At 39.5% G+C, this 22,840-nt stretch overlaps 1 protein-coding gene across 1 annotated transcript; it reads right to left on the reverse strand.

Moving 5' to 3' along the window:
• Positions 1-823: 823 nt before the first annotated feature.
• LOC139739204 (hydroxymethylglutaryl-CoA synthase 1-like) lies at positions 824-18,378 on the reverse strand. Its single transcript, XM_071649817.1, has 10 exons — positions 18,269-18,378; positions 15,430-15,718; positions 14,434-14,608; positions 9,740-9,865; positions 9,190-9,354; positions 5,426-5,597; positions 4,173-4,343; positions 3,434-3,666; positions 2,259-2,404; positions 824-1,501 (listed from the first exon to the last, which is right to left on the reverse strand). The coding sequence occupies exons 2-10, from the start codon at positions 15,703-15,705 to the stop codon at positions 1,430-1,432; spliced, it is 1,536 nt and encodes a 511-aa protein (XP_071505918.1). The 5' UTR covers positions 15,706-15,718; positions 18,269-18,378; the 3' UTR covers positions 824-1,429.
• Between the last annotated feature and the right edge of the window lie 4,462 nt (positions 18,379-22,840).

The following is a 22,840-nucleotide window of genomic DNA, read 5'->3' on the forward strand; positions in this document are numbered from 1 at the left end:
TATTTTTCTCTTGGAAATAGCCACAAGACACACATCATGACAAGTTGTGGAAATCGTCGACCGCAATCAGAGTTCAGATTTTCCTTCCAAGATTGAATGCATAAAATATTAAGAAATAAAAGAAAGAAGCACACACTACGCAACCTAAAAATGACTTGGTCCACTTTTGATAACTGTCCTGATGATAAATTTCGTATGCATCTTGGTCACCTACACTGTAGAGTAAATGTACCTGCTTCTTCCCTGCTGATTAATGATGCAAAGGGCAGTGAAATGCAGCATAACAATAAAAAATTCTCTTTGAGACAGATTTCAAACAGAAGCATCCATATATACTGTAAACTTGGCAACACATATTTTTATGAGTGTAGGGTTTGAGGAAAATTGGTAATATACAATGCTATTATGGATCGTTGTACACAGGTTACTCGATTGTACAGCTTCTCATCTATCAAAGATATCAATAAAAAAATGATGACACAAACGGCTCTAGTGTAACCATCTTAAATACATTAACAGAAGCTTGCTAGGGGCTAACTCTTAGAATCCAGTACTGACTCCTTCTAGAAGTCCGGATTCATTAATTTGAGGTTACAGAGGTCTGAACAAGACACCAATAAAAAAATGCATGGCAATTGGTGTTTTCTACAGAAGAAAAAAAAAAGAATTGTTAAAAACATTTTATGCCTTTAGTGGACTGCGTTCATCTGGCATCTATTTACTAATGCATAAAATGAAAGAATATATATGTAAAAAAAAAAAAAAATCAGTCTGAAAAGCACACACATCATATGCAAAATGAGAGCATGTTGCTAATCCTGATTGGCCTCTAACATCAATATTTTCTTTTGAAGTCAGCTTGGCAATAACGTCCTTCATCAATAATGTCAATTAAGCACGGATCTGGGATTACTTCCAGTCTGAAATCTACTGAACTTTATCTGACACGTCACAAGGAATGTCTGGTCCGTCCGAGCTGGACCAAAATCTGACCCGCATCGCAGAGAAGAAAATGTGGTCACGACACTGCGCAGACATGGAAATCTTCAAATCGGTGCTTGCAACAGCTTTACTGGCTCTGGTACACAAGACTAACATCAGTACTTCATACAAATTGCCTCCATGTGACCCACATCTACATGGCACCACTGACATACAGCCACTATCTCATAATAGTTCATAAACACTACAAAAACATAAATCCCAAACTGACACCACAGTCAATGAGTATAGTTTGTCATCACAATTTTCATAATTCATACGTTACGTCCAACCGACAAGAGGAGTAGCAATTCTGACGTATATGACATTGCACAAGAGTGCGCATGATTATACTTTGCAGTGTCTAACATTGGAATAATAATAATTAGCTCTGTGACCTGGCATAATTATACATGACCCCCTAGACTCACTCTCCAGGAGTTTGGTTCTATTGGGCCGACACTGCCTCTGCATTGCCTGTCTCCATGTCTTCCTCCGTCTTGGTTTCTTTCACTGTATCCTGGAGGGGACAAACAAACAAACAAACAGACAAACAGACAGTGAAAATGAAGCGATACTGCACAAGTTTGTCTGTGTGTGGATTTCATTTACAGAGACTCCAACCCCCAGCACCTTCTGATCTGGAGATTCTCCCGCCTGAAACCCCTAGCAAACGGGAGACTCCAAGTTGATGTGTGCGAAGCGCGGAGTTCCTAGGGTTCTAGATGCTCTCTGGTGCTATCTAAGGCTTATTTTTTCAACATACGATAGCAATAAGTAAGAAATCCTTTCCAACGGGAGACACAGAACCAGGGCGGGAGAAATTAAATCTCAAGCGGGAGAACGGGAGATTTTGCAAAAATGGGTTTTCAGCGGGAGATCTCCCGTCGAAAACGGGAGAGTTGGAGTCTCTGCATTTATGCCGCCACTGAGCACGACATCACATGCTTAACCCTTTGCGTGTTTTGAATGCATAAAAACTGTCATAAAAAATCCTAGAAACACAGAGATTTTTCCTTTTTTTTTTTTTCTGTTACTCTCCATGAATACGATAGACAATTTTGCTTGTGGATAAAAACAGCATAAATGGATAATCTCTGTACCTTCACTCTCTCTGCAAAACAAAAAAGTCCCTTTAGCAGTGGCAGAGAAGCCCAAGGGGGAACATGAATTGTTAGGATACAATTTCCTGTGAATACAGTTGACTCACAGAAACCAGGAAAGACAACGAAAACAAAAGAAATAACGGGTTTAAGGGAAGCGAGGGAAGTCGTTACCTCGATGATCTGTGAACTTTGATCGGCGGAGATCTGCTGGCTGACTGGGCTGCGGTTGTACTGTCGCCGGTGCATCTCGTCAACGTAGGTCAGGTACCACGTCCCAGGGAACAGGTCCGTTATGCTCCCCTGTGGGGTATACTTGGCTGCAAAGGACCAAGTTCAGCACGGAAAGACACGCAATGATTTTTACCTCAAACCAGGCAGTGATACGAGGTGTATGGTCTATACATATACAAGGCAGTGTCACTATCACAGATTTATACACAGACACCTGTACATGTATGCATTGGCTGCTGAAGCAATAGAAAATACCAAAATTGACCCTATCGTTTGTCTTTAATTCTAGCCATGGCTTAATGATCTATTTTAATGCTATCTGATTGATAATGAAGAGAAGAAATGAACAAGTAAACTAAATTAATGAATAATTGCATATTGAGGATTTAACAAATTAAAGTGAGAGTGAAGAAAATTTACACTGTTCTCAAATACAGTCAACCTTGCCTAAATCAACCTTGCCTAAATCGACCTTGCACAAATCCAAAGATTGGTTTAGTCGACAGAAAATGCTACCCAGGTTGGATATTAACATGTATTAATCCTACTGTGTAAGGCAAAGGATATTCTTCAGGCCCCTTTGGATTTGACTTTAGCAAAGTTGACTGTATATGTAATGAAAAAAAAATCTATTGAAAGTAAATAAAAATATTTAAAAAACTTAGAATACATTGTGTGTTTATTAGACAAACCCAACTCTGGTGCACGAATGCAGCCATTCCATACAAAGTTACTGCAGTAAGGGATGACTAAAGGTGCGGTCAGACTGGCAAAAGATCGAAAATTTTAGATCGCGAAGTTTTGCGATCTTTTGTCGTTTGGTCACACTGGCAAAAGATTGAGAAGATTGGTAGGGTGGCATGCAGGAAACATCCCTAGTTGGAGTGGGAAGTTTCGCTCACTGGAAGGTTTGCGGGAAGTTTGCCGTCATACTGGAAAAACTTTGAGATCTTAGAGATCGTGATCTTAACTTCTCTTGATCTTTTGCCAGTCTGACCGTGCCTTAGGAGTAGACTTGACATACCTGTGATTACACACACAAAAAAGAAGCACATGAGCACGTGCACAGATCAGCAGCTAAAGTATACATCACTCCACAATGTGGACAAACTCACCCAGATGGTGAGTGTCCTCCCGGAGTTTCATCGTGTCGGCGAAGGCTCCCGGTTCGACGCATCGCCGGCTCTCTAGCCTCGCCTCCAGGTCGTCGACACTCGCCCTGAGCTTTGCAAGTGGCAAGCCGGCGCTGTTGTCGCTGGACACGCGTATCGAGTACATGGACGAGGCAAGACCGGAACCATACGAAAACAGGGCTATGCGCTTGTTAGCCAGCTGATCCAAGGGAACACTATTCACAGCAATGGCAAAGGAAGAAACAAAAATGAACAGGATCAATTGATGATGAATCATATAAATGATGGCTTTCCGAACCAGAATAGAAATGGACATTAGATTTATTTGCTGGCTTGTCAACCATACGAACGAATATCAATGTTAGAGATGAAATAAGACCCTTAAAACAATGATGATTGACTGAATCAAAATTGGTGTACTTAACATGAGGAGATATATTTCATAATGACCATCACGCTTTTCTAGTGATTTTCATATCTTTTCAACATGACCTGTGTTGGCTTCATAAAGTTCAAAAATTGCTGCTACAGTTGTATGTACATGTAGAGCAAGCCTCAGGCAAGCTTTTGGTTGTCAGGAACAACCTTTGTAGAAAAAGATTTGAATCTTTTTAGTAAATCGTACTGTTCCAATGCAATCTGAGGGGTGCAGATGTGTCTGGACATGTCCACACACAAAAAAAGAGAAACCCAACTGAAGGCTGCACGCATGCAAATGTACCTTGCGAGGTAAGAGACCAGACAGCCGTAGAGAGATGGGGTGTACATGTTTCCGACCATGCTGGCGAGCAGGAGGCTGGGCTGTGTCTTCTCGCTGAACACTTCTTTGCTGGCAGCCATGAACGCCTTCTCCACCGCCTTATCGAAGAAGGTGTCCTCTAATTTGACGTTCCTGCCACGTAAAAAAAGAAAAAAGAAACATAATCAATCCTTATCCACACTGGTTTACGGAGTGCCAAGATGTACACTGTTATGTGTGGTACCACCTTGGTTATGACATCACAGCTGATACTGTAAAAGTCATATATTTAGCAAATTTTTCAGGAATTGGGACTTCCCGACAATTTAGCATGAAGTTAAATTCTTGACCGTGGAGTATAATATCATCACGCCCCTTGTTCATGTACTGTGTACTTGGTAATGGTACATGTACGAGTGCACGTAGCAGTCATGTCGGGATGAGAGTTAATATTATAAAATCATGTGTTGTTTAATTCGTGAATAGCACCAGACTCATGAAATCTCTGAAAATAAAAATTTTGCAAAATATATGCAGTATATTGTTCTTTATCATAAGTAAACATGCACAAACATACACACACACACACAGAAAAAAAAAATCACAGTGAGAACAGCTACAAATGATTGCATAAAAACAAGCCCTGCTTACAGGTTGGCACACTTGGAGAGGTAGTCATGACTATTTGCCAACCATGAAAGATTGATTTCTCATTAGGCAAACCAGCTTTTAAGCCTGCACACTTCTATTCTAAATAATCATCGACAGGAATCAGTCTTTGCATGTGACTAGCATAAATTCACTGCATTATATTTGAGCAATTCATGACATGAAAGATGAGTCTCCCCAAAACTACAAAAACAACAACTGAAAAAAAAGATGTTTCCAATGTGACAATGTTGCACGAACAATCAAGGAACATAATATAATTCATTCTTACACTCACTGGACAGGTTGATACCAACACCCTACTATCGACACGAATCAAAATGCAATTCAATGTAGTCACATCACATTCAAACTGAAACTGTAACTTAACTACACTCAAATTCCTGTTTACCAGTATCACATGACAGTGGATGCATAGAATGCAAGCAGAACTCTGCTGAACACTCAATAAGAGGAGAAAATTATAATTTGTCTTTGGGCAAAATTGAAGAAGGATGACTACTGATGACATTGATTCAAGAACAAACAAAGCATTAGCATCTTGGTAGAAAGCATGCACAGCTGACCTGAACTGCTCGGTGCCGGCGTATCTGCTGCCCTCTGTGGTGTCGGCTGAGGGGTCTCTCAGGAAGTCGTTGAGGACGAGCCTGGCCAGCGATTTCTGGACAAGCTTGCAGTAGGGCGAGTGGAAACAGAACCCGTCAAAGGCGTCCACGGTTAACTGACAAGCCTCTCCGGCTGTATGATGGGGGGGGGGGGGGGGGGGGGGGGGGGGGGGGGGGGGGGGGGGGGCAAAGGGAGAGGAGGTAATGGGAGGGGCAAAGGGGAGGAAAGAGTCAAATGGCATTTCTACTAGTACAACCATACTGCACTTGTAAGTACAGTCAGTCGTGAAATGGCGAATCCAAAGGGACGTAATTAAAATCCTTTGATTCATCTTCTTTTTTTTTTGAGCTTACATGATAGAATCAATTGACACATGTTCACATCAATCTCACGCAGAATCTTTTTGTGACTTAGCCACTTTTTTTTTTGACTGTGCGAGGTTGACTTATGCAAGGCTGAGAGTGTACTGCACTTGCATTACCATAAACTCATAAATGTAGATATGCAAAAAGAAGAAGAAGAAGAAGAAGAAGAAGAAAACAGTATGACATTGCACACTAATCTTCCTTGATTGTGTACTGTTTTAGACAGGAAATGACATCCCCCCCCCAAAAAAAAAAAGAGCTTTTAGTCAATCCACAGAAACTCAGGCATACATACATGATACATCTAACCTCAACAAGTCCATGTAGTTGGTCATGGGATCAATGCAACACCTACGTTGTACATTATTGTATACAGGTAGTATATTTATAGTATGCAACATCTAATGAAATCCCTTGAATAAAGCTACGTAGTACTGTTCCCTGACAGGGAAGATACAAGTACCTGACAAGCTCACAAACTCAGATCCAGGTTTCACTAAGGAACCCCACAGAATTATGGTCATTACTTTTGTCTGCTAAAAATGCTTGAGGATTGAGTCTGGGACAAGACGAATGTGTAGACAGGTATTGCCAAAAATCTGCTCTTGTTATTGTACACAGAAGCACCGAGTTGTGATAAGGCATATAACCATTAGGCATTGTAACGCTTATGTTAGCTGATCTGAATGTTGATGACATCCCAAAAGGCAGGAAAGATATCAGCAGTTGTCAACACGGAATAGAATTTCAGACGATCTTAAAATTTCAAAGTACTTATCCATGCTGCCCCCACCCCCCCCCCCCCCCCTAAAGAGTACACAAAAACTTCAAAGTTTATCAGCCTTTCAAAGACTCTGGCTTTCTAGGTGATTGGTCACATAAAGCTCAATATCATTGTCTAGCATGTGCAAGTGAAGAGGTGTTGTTCTTCAAATTGAGCAAAACAAACTAAAACATAAAATGTAGTTGTTGGTGTTGAATGTTGGCATTTAGAGATAATTTCAGGGGAGCTTTAGAGTCCAAGGAATTTAAATGTCACAAGAAAAAAAAAGATCAGCTTTATAACAGGTTTTCTTGGGTATTGTGTGACTGTAACATCTAGCATACAAAAGAAGAGATGCTGTTTTTCTTTTGGGTATGATTAAAAAGAAGACAAGTTTTTGTGGATATTTTCATGCAGATACATTTCAGAGGAGTAATCTTGACATTGTTACAACATAGTTTAAAAACTCACCAGTGTTTCCCAATTGCATCAGGTTATTATCAGTGATTGGCCAAAAAGAACTCTATCCTCTAGCCATTGGTTTGTTTCATTTTGTTTTTCTCTCTTTCTTTTAGATAGGGAAAGAGACAAAACAAACTCATATTGAATGTCTGCATATGTAACAAATGTGTTTATCTGGAACTGAAAAATAAACAAAATGATCTGTTGGAGTTTCTATTGTCTTTTGTATTAGTTTGCATACATGGCTTGGTGAAGAAGATGAAGAGGTAAATAAAATCCAAAGTTTTTTTATAATCTATTAAAAAAAACAAGACAAACAGAAAAGTAAATATTATTGCACATAGTATTGTCTCCAACTTATATGTTTGTAGAGCTCACATAAAAGATGATGTTTACATTGCACAAAAGTTTCTATTCCAGGGGGTGGCCAGACCTTGTATCTCAATTGGCATATATTCAAAAACCTCCTAACTCAATTCTGAATACAAAAAATACTGATTTGTGTTTTGAAACTTGATACAATTGGTATGTAATCCAAAGCCATGTTTCTGCATTATTGGACGTCAACATTGATGTTGTTTTGTGAAAGTACTGCGAAAATAAATAAAGAGTTTTTTTATGTTTTTTTTTTTTTTTTTTTTTTTTTGCTCTTCTGAAAATTCATGAGATCTGAGATACAAACACAAGGGGCATATTACAATATGATTGCAATCCTGTTTCATTAGCTCTTACTGTGCTCTCTTCACTGATAGACACATGTGCTGGAGAGCTGTCTGCACCAAATGGTACAGATGTCTGGAAACTGACAGTCAATTAACAAAGATTACCTAATCCCCCTAATCTCTATTGTGTCACCATGGCCTTCCTGTTGGACTGAGGCACATTGCTACACCTCAGTGGGCTTGCTAACTTTACAACTACAGTAGGTGTAGTTTGGATAGATTTACTGAATGCTGAATGTAAAGCTCGGCAAGTTAATAAGCAGAGTGTCTAGGGACACAAAGGGTTTAGACATACAGATGTTTTATTGTTATGCTCAGGTAGATTTAGTTGGCAGAAATTGGGTGTATCCATAGAAAGAACATTAACAATATTTCATTCAACTGATGTCACCTGACTTGGTTTTATCTACCTCTCTTGGAAAAGCTACACTCCCGGGCATACCGCCTTGAAGCCACGCCCCTTTGAAAAAATTTGTCACCCCCGAAATTGCTCAATATCATGATTTTGTGTACTAATCCAAAGTAAATTGTGTTTTTGCAATTAATTCATATAAAAATAAATATTTTTACTTTCAATGGCTGATAACGATTTTAGCCTGATTATGCTTTAAAAAGTTTCTGCGACAAATTTTGAAGAAAAAAACAAACAAACACAAAAAGTATACAACAAAGAAATACATAAGAAATTCAATAAATAATAAAATGCATGAGAAATAATTATGAAGCGAATTTTTGCTTCAATATTACTGTTGAGGATATTGAAAAGAATATGTTCACCAAAACTTAGAAGTCTTGGAGCTTTATTTTTTGATTTCTAGGCACAAAAATGATGTTTGAATAAATTAGCTAAATTAATTAATATAAAATACATGAATCAAAATTTGAAAAATCTAACTATACAACAGTCTTGTAGATTACATTGGCCTCTATCTTAGTGCAAATTTTCGCGAGGATCGCGCGATCCACAACCGAGATCTGAAGGTGGGGGGGGGGGGGGGGGGGGGGGGGGCCAAAAAGGCCCCCCGGTGGTTTCAAGTCCCTCAAAAAACCTGGTGGGATTAGGGTTAAGTTAACATTTCCTCATCACTGAAACAATGGACTAAATTTAAACCATGGATTTGATTCAAACTCCTTTTGTGAATTCGGGACATTGAGCGGAAAAAGGAAATGCTGGAATGGCCAGATTCCTGTCATTTCAGGGCACCGATACCACCCCCCCCCCCCACCAACACACACACACACCACCATAATGGTGGTTATCTGATGAAGATGCCATCTCCACTTTCCCATGAACCACTACTCGGTAGTTCAATCAGAATACTCCTGTGAAGTTAAAAACAAGCATTATCTGGGCACATCTCCACATGTGGCATACAGTGTGCACTCAAGAATACCTTCAAAGAGTGTCTCACCATTTTGCAGGGCTGCCTCGGCCTTAGCGAGGTAGCGCTGGTAGCACTTGTCTAGCGCCCCCAGGTAGCACTGGATGGACAGCTTGCCATCCACACGGGGGTACTCTGATGACATGTCCGGCTTGTAGAAGTCGTACACGTGCTGCATGTGGCTGCTACGAAGACCTTTGAAGGGCAAGCATACGAAAAACAAAATCATATGAAGTTTGCATGAATAGAGGTGTCTAAAGTTTTCAAGATGACTACCGGGTACACACTGACAGCTTTCGATACAAGCATGCACTCTAACAGTGCCTTCAAAGATGTGCATTCAAAGATGAATAATTCTTTAAACTTTACTTATGATACTTGTCCAATCTATGATGACATTTTGCTATTATTTTTGTTTTAGTGAACATCAGTGTATGAGAGACAATAGGTTCTGATGGTATACACGCAATCATCATCCTTACCCTCATCCTTCCCACGAGCCACACAACACCAGTCACTTGTGTAAAGTTTAAAAGTATTATGGCTGATCTAAAGAGCAAGTAGAAGTCCCATCTCTCACCTCTCTCGATGACCAGTGGGGCATGGGGCCCAACGAGCATGGCGACAGCTCCAGCGCCCCCAGTAGGCCGGGCACTGCCAGTGGCATAGACTGCAATGTCTCCAGCTATGACCAGCGCATAGCGTCCTGCAGGAAGAACAATAAATAATCCTTTTTTTCCAGCTGTGTAATATCTGACAAAGGTGATTCACGGAGACATGAATTTGACATTTTTTGTTAAATAATAGGTCTTCAAGAAAATTGCCATGGTTGCTGACTTGTACTGTATGAAGGCACAATCTCGGTCCATGGTACACGACCCCCCCCCCCCCCCGGCCTTTGATTTGCAGAAGCCTCTTAGTCTAAGAGAAATCCCCACAAGGAAATGTTTTCTCACTGAAGTCCTATTAAGGAGAAAGACTTCCCTTTCCCCAACAAACTTTTTTTTGGTTTCAGGTACAAAACTAAAGGGGCGAGACACTTCGAGCAATAAACAAATGTCACATGCATGCATCATGTGTGCAGAAAATGAGGGCTTAAAAAACACTTTCCCAGTCTGCCCAGTTTACCCATTGTTCCAAATGAAGGACGACTACTCAAGGGTGACCTGTAAACCGATCATGTGTGAACTTTCTTGTGAATTTGGGAAGTTGGGTTTGTGAGAGATGGACAAGTGTTAAAGGGGAAATCCAGTCTAAATATGAGTTAGTCTGATAAGAAAGATTAAAATATTATGAGTTCAACTGTACAATTTTGATTGAAATCGGGTGAAAAATAAGGAAGTTATGATATTTTGAAGTTTCGCTAATTTTCCAGGGAACAGTTCTTGAATGGTCAATACATATTTTATATTCAAATGGTAAAATGAGCATGACATCCCCTCACAACTTACCATATAGTTTGCACATAAACCTGTGAAATTTCCAATTTTTTCACTCAAACGCAATTATGACCGAGGCTCAAATCCTGATGTTTCTTTAAACACTGATCACTATTCTGAAGTTATTCAACCAGGAAGAACATCATGTTCCAGACTTCACTGACAGAAATATTGATTTTTTGTCATTTCTTGTACATGATCTATGGAAAATTGTGAGGTTATGACATGGTCAGCTCACTCATTTGCATATTCATATCCACTGTACAAGAACTGTTAAATGCAAAAATTATCAAAAACTTCAAAATGTCATAATTTCTTTATTTTTCATCTGATTTCAGTCAAATTTTTATCATTGACCACGTAAGATTTTACTCTTTTTTTATAAGACTAACTTATATTTGGGCTGGATTTTCCCCTTCAATGGTCAGCTATAGACTGTGCAAAATGTTTCTGTGGACTGTGTCTCACACAAACAGAAAAGTGTCAATGTTTGGGTACTGGAATCAAAATTGTGATGTTATGCAGTGAGTCTGCACAAATGACAAGTAATATTTTGGCTGTGTAAGACAATAATTGTACTCAAAGCACAGACGGCTAAAGTGGCCATCCTGACATGTTGGTTACTTCTGTCCTTGGCTGATGCCCTTCAATTCGTAAAAGATGAAATGAGGAGGAATCAAGGAAAGGTGTTTTTAAAGAGCCATAGGGAGGAGAAGAGAAAGCAAGGAGTGTTTAAGAGCAGTCTAACCAATAGGAAAAGACATGTGGCCAAAAGATATATTGTATGTAACAGTATGTGCATGTGTGGCCTTGCTAAACAAATGCTCTTAATATCAATAGTAACTGCAGTAATACAGAGAAAATGGTAATGAAAATTTCAGTATCACAAGCTTTTAAAAATCTATTCTTTACGCTCTAGATATCATGATGGAGATTACTGGCTGAACAATTGTGACCCTGCATCACAAAGCCATCAACAAAAATCACCAGACATGGAGTTTTAGTACCGTAAAGGGTAGAATCTGAAAGAGCAGATTTGAAGCTTTGAAATAATGTATGGACATTCCTAACCCACTTGAATAGTGGAGAAGAAAGTACATCCTCTGGAAAAGTGTTTACTGAGAACAGGGGCTCTGAATCTTAGAGTCTTTTCAAGTGCTTAATCTCATTCAGCGGTGCTTTGTGCAATAAATAGGACAAAAAAAAACAGGACAAAACTTCATAAAAGCCACTACAAAGGGATGATCAGATTGCGCTGAAATGTTGCATACTAACCGCATACATTCTACTCCCTTTCAATGCAGATCATCTTTTCAAAAGTTATTAGAGCAGGTTTACTTTGTAAGTGAAGAACATGAAAAGGGCTTATCAGAAATGAAAAGGGACCTCTGACATACCTAATCACACTTCTTGAGGAAAAAACAAAATACTGTGAATGTTTGGGAAAAACAGCATTAAGACAATTTCCCATTCATTTCACGGTCCCAAACTTTAGAACATACAGAACTGCTCCTCCCAGAAAATACCCCAAAACAAATAAACATTTATTCGGTCGGCAAATTTTACTTATTCTGAGTCCTCTTATAGGATCGCAGGGTGGTCCACGAGGGGTTTTAGCATGTCGCTGCAACATGCTAAAATTCTTGTGCAACATGCTAAAAAGCCAGCAACATGCTATGCAACATCCTCAAGAATTTGCAACAAGCTCAAAGTAAAAGTAATAAAAAATGTGCAAAACATGTGCATAACATAAGAAACATCTAACTACCAGGTACTTTAGATATTTGTGTGCAAACATGAGAGAGAACATTGAAAGTAAGCAGCACAAAGAGAGATAAGCAGCAAAATATTGCGTACTACGTACTCATCGCGTGCGCTCTGCGCATATTCAATTTCTGCAATATTCTCAGATTCTGAGCTTGCAACAAGCTAAAATTTCAAGTTGTGGACCACCCTGCGATTGGGTTGTGTGAATTTTTGTTGGTTTTATGATGCATATGATCCTGAATACAGTCTAGATATACAAGTATGGACAATTGGTGACCTACAACAAGGTACAAGAAATGGTGATAATGATACAACACACTCTACTAAGTCTCAAGTGCACTTGCAGGTAGAAAAAAAGTCAAAAAGAAGAATCAATGTCACACCAGCGCACACAAATTGTAACACAAAATGACTGCCAGGTCAATGACATGGTGTTCAATTAACCCTATACAGCAAACACAGGTAAGACCTTGGCCTTTGTTATCAAAACCACTTGAATAGTATTAATACCCACATGGATTACAATGGATTCCTTATCACAGCTTTACATATCAGCCTATACCTTGACACTAACTCTCTCCCCCCCCCCCCCCCCTTGCCCACAAGCTGTGGGATGACGTTGCCTTCCATCAGGTTGTGATTACTAGTACTGATGATCTGTTCACTGATAACCTAAACGGAAGCTTAATCTTTTGTACAAATTGACAGGCTACGGGTACTTGTATTTGTCACATTTCAATCGAGTAGGACATTAATTCCTGAAAGCTGAGCACTGTTTTTCAGTGACAATGAAGGACGGGAAAATGGGTCGGAGAACTTAGACGGACCGAGATGGTGTTTCACCTTCTGAGGGTGTAGCAGATACATACATGTACTGTATGTCAAAGAATTTAAGTGCTGTATCATGAAATAGCTGGAAAACCCACATCAACAATTTTGTTGCGAAAAAGAACAATGGTTACAATGCGCCAGAGATACGTGTAATGAATGCTAAAGAGAATCAAGACAGACTTAAAGGGAAAGTAAACCCAAAGAGCAATGTGGATTGAGTGAAAGCAGTAATATTAGTAGAACACATCAGTGAAAATTTGAGGAAAATCGGGCAATCGATGCAAAAGTTATGAATTTTTAAAGTTTTGGTGTTGCAACTGCTGGGTAAGGAGACTACTAGAGGTTATGACGCATGAGTGGACTACAATATAAAGAAAATAAAAGGGGAATTCAATGAAAATTCATTTTTCATGAAAATTACACATTCCATCAACTTGATACTGACATAAATATGTTAGGGGTAGCACTTATTCCCCCTGTTTTCTGAAAGCTGTTAGTCAAGAACTTTTTCATTTTGATGGAAAAGTGAAATTTTGTGGAATTCCTTTTATATTTTCTTTATATTGTCGTCCTCTCATACGTCATAACCTCTATTAGTCTCCTCATCCAGCGGTTCCAACACCAAAACTTTAAAAATTCATAACTTTTGCATCGATTGTCCGATTTTCCTCAAACTTTCACTGATGTGTTCTACTTATGTTACTGCTTTTACTCAATCCACATTGCTCTTTGGGTTTGTGTTCCCTTTAAGACAAGATATGTTGGGTCAGAAAGATTACGTGTATCTTCATTTTATGAAGTTCGTAAAGTCAGCGATTGAAACGATCAGCTAAAAATTACAAAACTTGACCTTGTCTTCTTACTACATGAGTCCCGGCAACATTTTATCCATGAAGGATTGAAAAAAAAAAAATTGCTTTTGGGCCAATACTTTTATCCCCAGAACTCATAATGCAGTACACTCCCCTGCAATGAAGAATAATCTCATTGGTCCTGCATACCTATGGCATTCCTATGAGTCATACAGTAGTACTTAGCACATGTGGTCTACAGCAAGTTTTTCTCTTGTATGATTTTTTACTCCTTTTTTTTTCTTTCTTTTGGTTAAATTTTCCCTCACCACATTAATCCAAAATCAAACTTACAGCAAATATCTCAATCTAGTTTCTGTATAATTCATCCAATATAAATACACCCGAACTCGATGCCTGTACACTGCAGTCATCTTTGAACTCACCATCCCAAGCACTGGATTCCACCCATGACAGGGCGTTGAAGAGGGCAGCAGTGCCCCCGTAGCAGGCGTTGGTGGTGTCGATCCCTTCAAGGTCTGTGTTTCCGGAATCCTCAAAGAGCTGCATAAGCACAGTCTTTACACTCTTTGACTTGTCGATGATCGTTTCTGTTCCAACCTGTGAAATGATAAGTTCATATTGGAGAAGGTATTAGGACAATTACCGGACCCCCTGGAGAATTACACCAGACCCTTCCTCTGACCCTAACCCTAACCCTTACCCTAATCTGTACTCCAACCCTATCACAGACCAGGGTTTAGCTGGGGGGGGGGGGGGGGGGGGGTAATTGTACTTTCATAATTAGAGAATGCAGGGGGACAAACATCCAACAATGAACCCATAAAGTGACTGTCATACATAGTGAGACAAAGATGAGAATTTACTGAGATTGGCTTTTTCACTTTAATTCTGGAATTATAACTAGCATTCTCATTTCTCTGCAGACCTACCTATGTTTTCTGCTACTTCAATAAGATAAAGTCAGTCTTGGACATACATTTAATACTGTAGCAGCTGTATCATAATAAGGGGAAACATGAAAACTGTGAATGTACGCGTGTAGAGATACCCTGCAGTATATTGATCTAATTTCACTTTAATTGTGAACTCATGCCAATTTCATTGAAAATTTTGCTTGTGATAATCTATGCTTTGACATCAGAAGTCACGAGTTCAATGTTACTGACGAGGATACGCTTCTGTGCACCTATCGGCTGATCCAAGAGGGGCAATTCTATTCCAGCAGGCCTTTGCTTCAAATGGTTTTCGAATGAACCCCAGTTTATATAGCAAATAGAGATCAATTCAATTGGGCTCTTTAACATTTATGAGTGAGAGGAACTCTAACTTTACACAGTAAGTATGCATTTTAAAGTGAGGAATGTGTTTCATGATGTGCCAGATTTGTTTCAGATTCTAGATTCCTTTCTATGCTGTACCTCGAGCCTTCCAATGGCATCGAAGGGAAGCTGGTTACGCTCCATCAGATTCTGGACGACGGTCAAGCACAGGGAGTTGATGTCCTCGCGGTCTGAGCAGAATCCCATCTTCTTCTGGCCCAGCCCAATGGTGTACTTGCCGGCGGACGCACCGTCAAACTTCTCCAGCTCCGTCTGGTCCACGTACTGCGAGGGAAAGTAGACCTCGATGGCCACGATCCCCACATCTTCTGGCCACTTGCCTGCTGGAGCAGTCATCCTCTGGAAACCTGGCATGCTGATTGATGATCTGGTGGGCATTGTCAAAATATACATGTACATATTTGTCTAAGATACTGTAGAAGGTACATGTATAATATTCCAGATGAAGATTCAATATGGAATGGGAGTCAGGACCTGCTGCAGTGCTGGTAAGACACTTGTTATTAATTAGGGGGGGGGGGGGGGGGGCGGGTGTGTCACATGCATGCAACTTCCATTGTCCCAGTGGTGAACTACAATGTATCACTTAAAACATGGCATCTAATGAATATAAAAACAGAAAACTCTATAGACGAGCCGAATAAACTTGGCTTGGGTAGAAGTTTCATATTACAAACTGTAAGTCTTCAAAAGAAAAGACCATCGATTGCACAGTGGCATACATTAATAATGTTCATTTGTACACTGGATCAAATATGTTTTATTTAAGAAAACGGTTTCACAAACTTCATCAATTATTCATTCACCAAGCAATAACACATTCTGACGTAAATTTTTCCACCTTCAGCAGTGCTGAATGAATGAATTGAAAGTTAAGTATGCATGTCAAATGTTTTTATTTTCATGTTTCCAATCCAGCAAAACTAGAATGTACAATACCCGATGTAAGATCTAATGACATTCATGCTACACTAAGCTACTGATTAGACTCTATAATCTATAGTCTGACATTTCTGGTAGATGTCTAGTATAGTAGATATCTAGAAAAGGAAGGTCAGAATTAGAAGCAGAAACCGGTGCTGTATAGTAAGCAAATAACCAACGTTGGTGAAGGTGATGGGACAAACTATCACTTCCGAGGCGATCTGGATGTAGCTATCCTTCCGAAGCGCAGCTGAGGAAAGATAGCGTACACATTCAAATCGCCGAGGAAGTGATAGTTTGTCTCATTATTGCCCGAGACTAAAAGGTGATTATTTGCTTTATATTCCACATCTAGGGTCCTAGATATTCCCATTTTATTCCACATTTGAAACTGTTTTAGCTGTCTTATGGTATCCTCAGGGCTTAGGCTACGTACCGTAGTTTACTTTAGACATATGCGCGTAGATGACAAAACAATGAATTTGCTCCGCGCCCCACGCGTGGCACCAAAATAAAAGTGCGTTGCACTATGGTCTATCACTTGACCGAGGTCAAATGATAGACCACAGTGCAACGCACTTTTATTTCGCGTGTACTCAAAATTGTAAGTTATATCACGCGTGAGGACTGTGTGGACTAAGACTAAGAGATCAGCGAAACAAAATGACTATCATCATAGAGTGTAATGGCCTTTTCTTCTCAGGTGATGTGATGGGCAAAACTACGCTAAATCACATGATCAGCTCTTGACCAATCCTGCTACAGCAAGATTCTTAGTAAGTGGAATATAATTCAGTACAGTTGAACCTCCCTTATCCGGCCTCCCTTTATCCGGATCTCTCTATTATACGGATGCAATCTCGCCGTGATTTTTCTCTTTTTTTTGAATAATTACGGTAGGAAAGGGGGATTCCCAACTCCTTGAGAACTCCTACACAAACACACATGAATTTATAACATACTTGATACATTTCTTAATAATTATTTAGGTAAATCATCCCAAGAATTTATAAAAGAAAATGATTTCATTCTTGCAAACACGAACCTCTATTTTGGGGTCTGTTACTGAGTGTAACAATGAAAAGATTGCAGTATACACATTACTACATGTGGTACTACAAAGGGCTACATCACTCAGTACATGGGTATGTATATATGTACATGTATTAAAGCATTGAGTCTCCCGTATCCGGCCAAATCCCTTATCCGGATATGAGCCCCGGTCCCGTTCAACTGTATATCACAGAGACTCCAACTCTCCCGTTTTCGACGGGAGATCTCCGGATACGAGAGGATTTCTTCAACTGTATATCACCAGTATTGTCGGTTTCATTTCATTGTCGGTTTCATTTTTTATACTGACGGTTAAAATTACTGTAGGACAACTTCTACTATACTGTATTGGGAAAGGGTTAGATAAATTATACCAGTTTGCACTGCATGCAGTTTACCATATTGTATCCTAACTGCGACCAGCAGCCCCAAACGCGTAGCGCTACGTACGCGTTTGGGGCTGCTGATCGCAGTTACTCAGTAATTGTATCCCTGCACCTAGGCTATCCATAGAAACAAACCCAGGAAAATGTTTCTAGGTCTAACGTTAGATCTATATTGTTGAATCTGGAGCTCAGCATACAGTAGGCCCCTATCTGCATACATTTCTGCCTTCAGAACAGGTAGTAATAAAGGATGCACGTTGTCATCAACACAAGCGCATGATCGGGTCAGAGGATAATCAGGGCGAGGACTCCGGGCGGGCGCGCGGCACGGCGTGGCGTGTTTTACTGCAAGGAGAGCTGCGAGAGGGGAGCTAGGCGGTTTCAGGAGGCAAAAATATTTCAGGGTAGTGAGTACAGATGAGTAGAGTCGAGTCTAGATTTGTGAATTGAACATCCTGCATAGGCTTCAATGTGTAAACTGGAGCTGTAACAGCACAACTTTGTGAGTTTAACACTCATCACATCCACGCACCAACAGCAATGAGTTGACTCACCTTTAGATTTCAGCTCACTCCAATAAAAATCACAAACGCCGATTGGTATGATCACACGATCTGAATATGCCGGGCCGAGTATGTGTATACGTAGGTGTGATGTACTTGGCCGCCGTACAAATGGGTCGATGGCACGAGTATCATCACAGTATGCATGAACGACTGGCGTGGGTATCGTAAACACAGGACGGCATTTAAATTCGTTGCTAATTTAGGTAATAAGTTATTTTTGTTTTGTTTTTCAAAACATATTTATTTTAAAATGTCAAAATCTGTTAAAATATTCTATTATATGACATAACTATATTTTTTTGTATCTTAACTGTCATTGAATAAATAAATACCAAAATAATTTAACATTCTAAATCGACAATTGACAATGAACCTAGCTCGGCAATGAAACACCTGCTAAATATTCATTTCAGGTCATGGGGCGCTATACCAATAGAGAGGCGGCATGTGATCGTGCGAGAGTTCCCCCTTTCTTTCATGACATGTCAAATGAAAATCGTACCATCGACCCACGATGGACTTCCAGCAGCTACACACACTCACACACACACACACACACTCCAAATCCCCGTGTTATTCACGATTCGTGATGAGTTTGACATTTTTATTCCCAGGCAAGCCTAGCCCACCCGGCTCCCTCCCCCTGTTCATTTTTCACTGACACTCCACATGTTTTCTCAGACCAAGGAGCTATTGCTCAGACAGACATGAACCTAACCAGTGAGGACTGGTCGTTTTTGACTCAAAAAGTATCACCAAGGAGGTACTAGTGATATCACTAACTCAGTATGCAGTATATATACAGGAGGTAGCCTACAAAATAATGTAAATCTGCTCCTGTGGGACTTGAAATCAGGGTACAGTTATTCTCTCGCGCTTTAAATCTATTTATATTCATATACTGTGCAACAGAATCTCTAACTTTCAGTAACATAGACAGCAAAATATCAAAGACAAAGTGGTAAGAAGGCAACGAAAGAAAGAAAACATACAAGCAATAATGATATTATCTTCTTCTTCTTTTCCTCCTGGCTCCGGAGATTGGCGAGCGTGGATCGCAGAGAGGTGTTCAGGAATAGGCACCTTCCTGTTAGATAGGTGATATCAAAAGAACTATTAAAATGGGTTTTATATCGTCATGAGTTTGTGTCGCCTTTGTAGTTTGATTGTAATTGACTGGACTCCGTAATCGTATTCAAGTTCGGTTTCCTCTTCAGCGAGTTCGTGGATGATTCACGCAGAGGACAAGGTGACTTTCTGGTTGGATGAGCGACCAAGATGGGTGTGACAGCCGCGATGAACACCGCATTGCCAATATAACACTGTTAATAGTATGGCTATCATGAACATTATTTAGTGTTGCAGATAAATACTTGTAAAATGTGTTTTTATTTCATTTGCTATTATAAGGTCATGTCATGTCCATGTGCAACGTGTGTAAAAATAATTAGGAAGTGACATAGGGTTTGTTATCGATCATTTTAATATGTCACGTGACGCATGCCATAGGATATGTGGCATGATCGACATAAGTAATGTAGGCCTATATAGCTATAGAACATGATTGTAGTATGTCTTTTGTGATAATAAGTATATAAGGCCTATTCAGACATGTCTGGCTTCCAGACCGTACGCCCTCTAACGACAAATGGGATGGAGCAGGGTCTGTTGGAAGGAAAAGAAAATTGAAAACCTCAAGGGGGTTTTAAAGAGGAGATCCACCCCCCCCCCCCAAAAAAAAAAAAAAAAACCGAGTAAAGTTCAAAAGAAAGAGAAAAATATTCCCTACAGAATGATACAGAAATGACAAAAGTCGGAAAAGAAATAAGGAAGATATGACAGTGTTAAATTTCATTTTTTCGGAAAACATGTCTTGACTAGTCCTTATAAATATTCAAATGAGCAAGTAGACGATGTCATAATCTCTAGGCCTATTCATTTCATGATATGCAGAAATGACGAAAATCTCATATTTCAGCTGTATAAATATAAAACTTGCCTTGAAGCCACCCAAAATAAAAAAGAACAAATGTTAACTCTTACTTATCTTGGTATGAGAACATGCCCTGTCTTAACTTGTAATAGCTAAAAATTACAATTGAAGGGGTCGGTGCAATATAGTGCTAACCCACACCTTTGTCAAAATTGAGTTACATGCATTTTCATAATCCTTATCCTTCACTCTAACCTCCGTGAAAATATCATATTTGAATTCAACCAATAAGATGGTAAAAGTGCATGCATTCATGTTTTGTTAATGTACAATGTATGGACTTTCCAAACATTCAACAGCGATTACCTCAAAATGACCATTGTGTGGGTTACCACTATATTGCACCGACCCCTTCAGTTTTTCGAATTTCATATATAAATGAACAATTGTGAGGGCATGACATCATCAACTCGCTTATCTGAATATTCATAAGGACTGGTCATGAAAATGTTTTCCGAAAACAAAATAATGTGAAATTTCAAAATGTCATTTCTTCCTTATTTTTTATCCGAATTTTGTCATTTTTGTGTCACTTATTCTGTAGGGAATATTTTTCTCTTTCTTTTGAAGTTTATTTATTTTGGGATGAATTTCTTCTTTAAAGATCCCGCGACCCCTAAAAAGAAAAACAAACAATGATGGGGGGGGGGGGGGGTTAAACCCCTAATCACCCAGATCCGTCACTGATGATATATGATCAATGTGATGTGATGTTATCTCATTCTGTAATTTGAAGTGACGAGTCATAAGTATACGACATTATTTTTGTGATGGTTCTGTATTGCAGCATTGAATATACATGTAGGGAACCTACAGCTGAAGCTTATCAGGTATATAGGCATTTTATTAGGGCGCCATCTATACACAATCCTACCCGAGTCCCTTCAACACTGTTTAATGGAGAAACTCCAGTCAGATAGCATTGGGTCAACGAAGTACCCGACAGCATTGAGTCAACCTAGAGTTAAAAAGAAAGAAAAGAGCTAACGCGAATCGTGTAAAAAGAGGTCTTGAAGAAAACTTAGATTTATATCACAATCATGGATGAATTGAGATGGAGAAAAAGAATGAACCATATACTTGGGATGTCTGTTAATAATTAAAAGAAGATAAGAAAAGACGTCAGATAGTTCCTAAGACAAAGACAATTCAATGTTTGTCATAGTATTTCAAATAAACATGAGTTTGTATATAGGGCCACTTTTGTGGAATAACGAAAACGAGGGGTGGGAACGCTCAATTTCCCCAATTACTGGTGATTAACTATCACACAGAAAAATCAGAAAAAAGACTTAAAAAAAAGAAAGCTTTTGATAACTTTACCCAGAAAAAGTAACTTTGTTTGTAAACAAAAGGGCACATCCCCCCCCCCCCCCCCCCCCCCCATCCACATAGCTTCCGCCATGCAAGCACCCATTGCGATGTGAAATCAAAACGACGTGCACTTTCTTACACGGCATGATAGTTGATAAGCCCATAGAGGATAGTTATATTACTACATTATGACGTAGCCTCAAGTCATTCATGATTCCCCCTCAAGCTCCGCCTTCAATATATGCAAATAAGAAAACAAAGAACTTACATTCTTCACATATTTACCAAGGAGTGTTTCAGCCCAATCGTAATGGTGTCAACCAATGACAGGCGAGCAGCCCAGCGTGTTTCGTGGAATAGCCACACACGCTCAGACATCAAACGGCATTCTAACCACTGTCATCTCTATAAACACTCCGCGATAGCTGAAGTATACACGGTGATAAATCGGTACGTTCACGCATTCATTCGATCAATCAAGTTCATCGAGAAGTGAGGATTTTGAGGTTGGCCGCTTGCTTCGCCATTGGTGGACTTCCACATTATTTTCATCTGTTTGGTACTTTAACCTTCTTATATAATATCTGCACTACAGCTTCTCTGCTTTCTCTTTATTTTTGAGGCCCCCAAATTACCTCGTAATAAGAAAAATTTCAATATTTTTAAAGAAATTGTTGCAGTGGCGGATCGGGGGGGGGGGGGGGCACACCGGGCACGCGCTCCTCCTTATTTTTTTTTTTTTTGGTTAAAACAAAAGAAATAAAAAGAAAACACGGGGGGGGCAGGTGCACCCCCTTTAATTTTGTAAAGGCACCTCCCCTTTACAGAATTCCTGGATCCGACAATGTGTTGTCAAGTGATTTAACTTTTTTATAAATTTTTCGCTTAAATCTTGTTATGACGGAATTTTGTACTTGCGTTGTTAAGTATGTTTATTAGATTTTTGTTCTTGTTTTGTTTGTCTATTTGTTTCTGTTTGTTGTTGCCGTTTTTCCTTCTTTTAATCAGTGTGATTAAAAAAAGAAATCATTGTTATCATTATTATTTTACCGCGATCCAAAACGAGGATTAGATTGGGAATACCAGCTGATGTCATTATCTGGTATTACTACACATGTTATTTATCCCTGTTTTGTTTTTCGACACTTTGGGACCGAAAGACCAGTGCTGGAGTCGTTGTTCTTCTCTTCTTAGAACGCCAGAAAATTTCATATTTGTCATCCAGAGTTCGACTAAAGAAAAGTGAGTAACAA

The sequence above is a fragment of the Diadema antillarum genome, unplaced genomic scaffold (genome assembly GCF_040938485.1).
Source record: "Diadema antillarum isolate AM-2024a unplaced genomic scaffold, OU_Dant_1.0 seq00000788_RagTag, whole genome shotgun sequence".
NCBI classification, from domain to species: Eukaryota; Metazoa; Echinodermata; class Echinoidea; order Diadematoida; family Diadematidae; genus Diadema; species Diadema antillarum.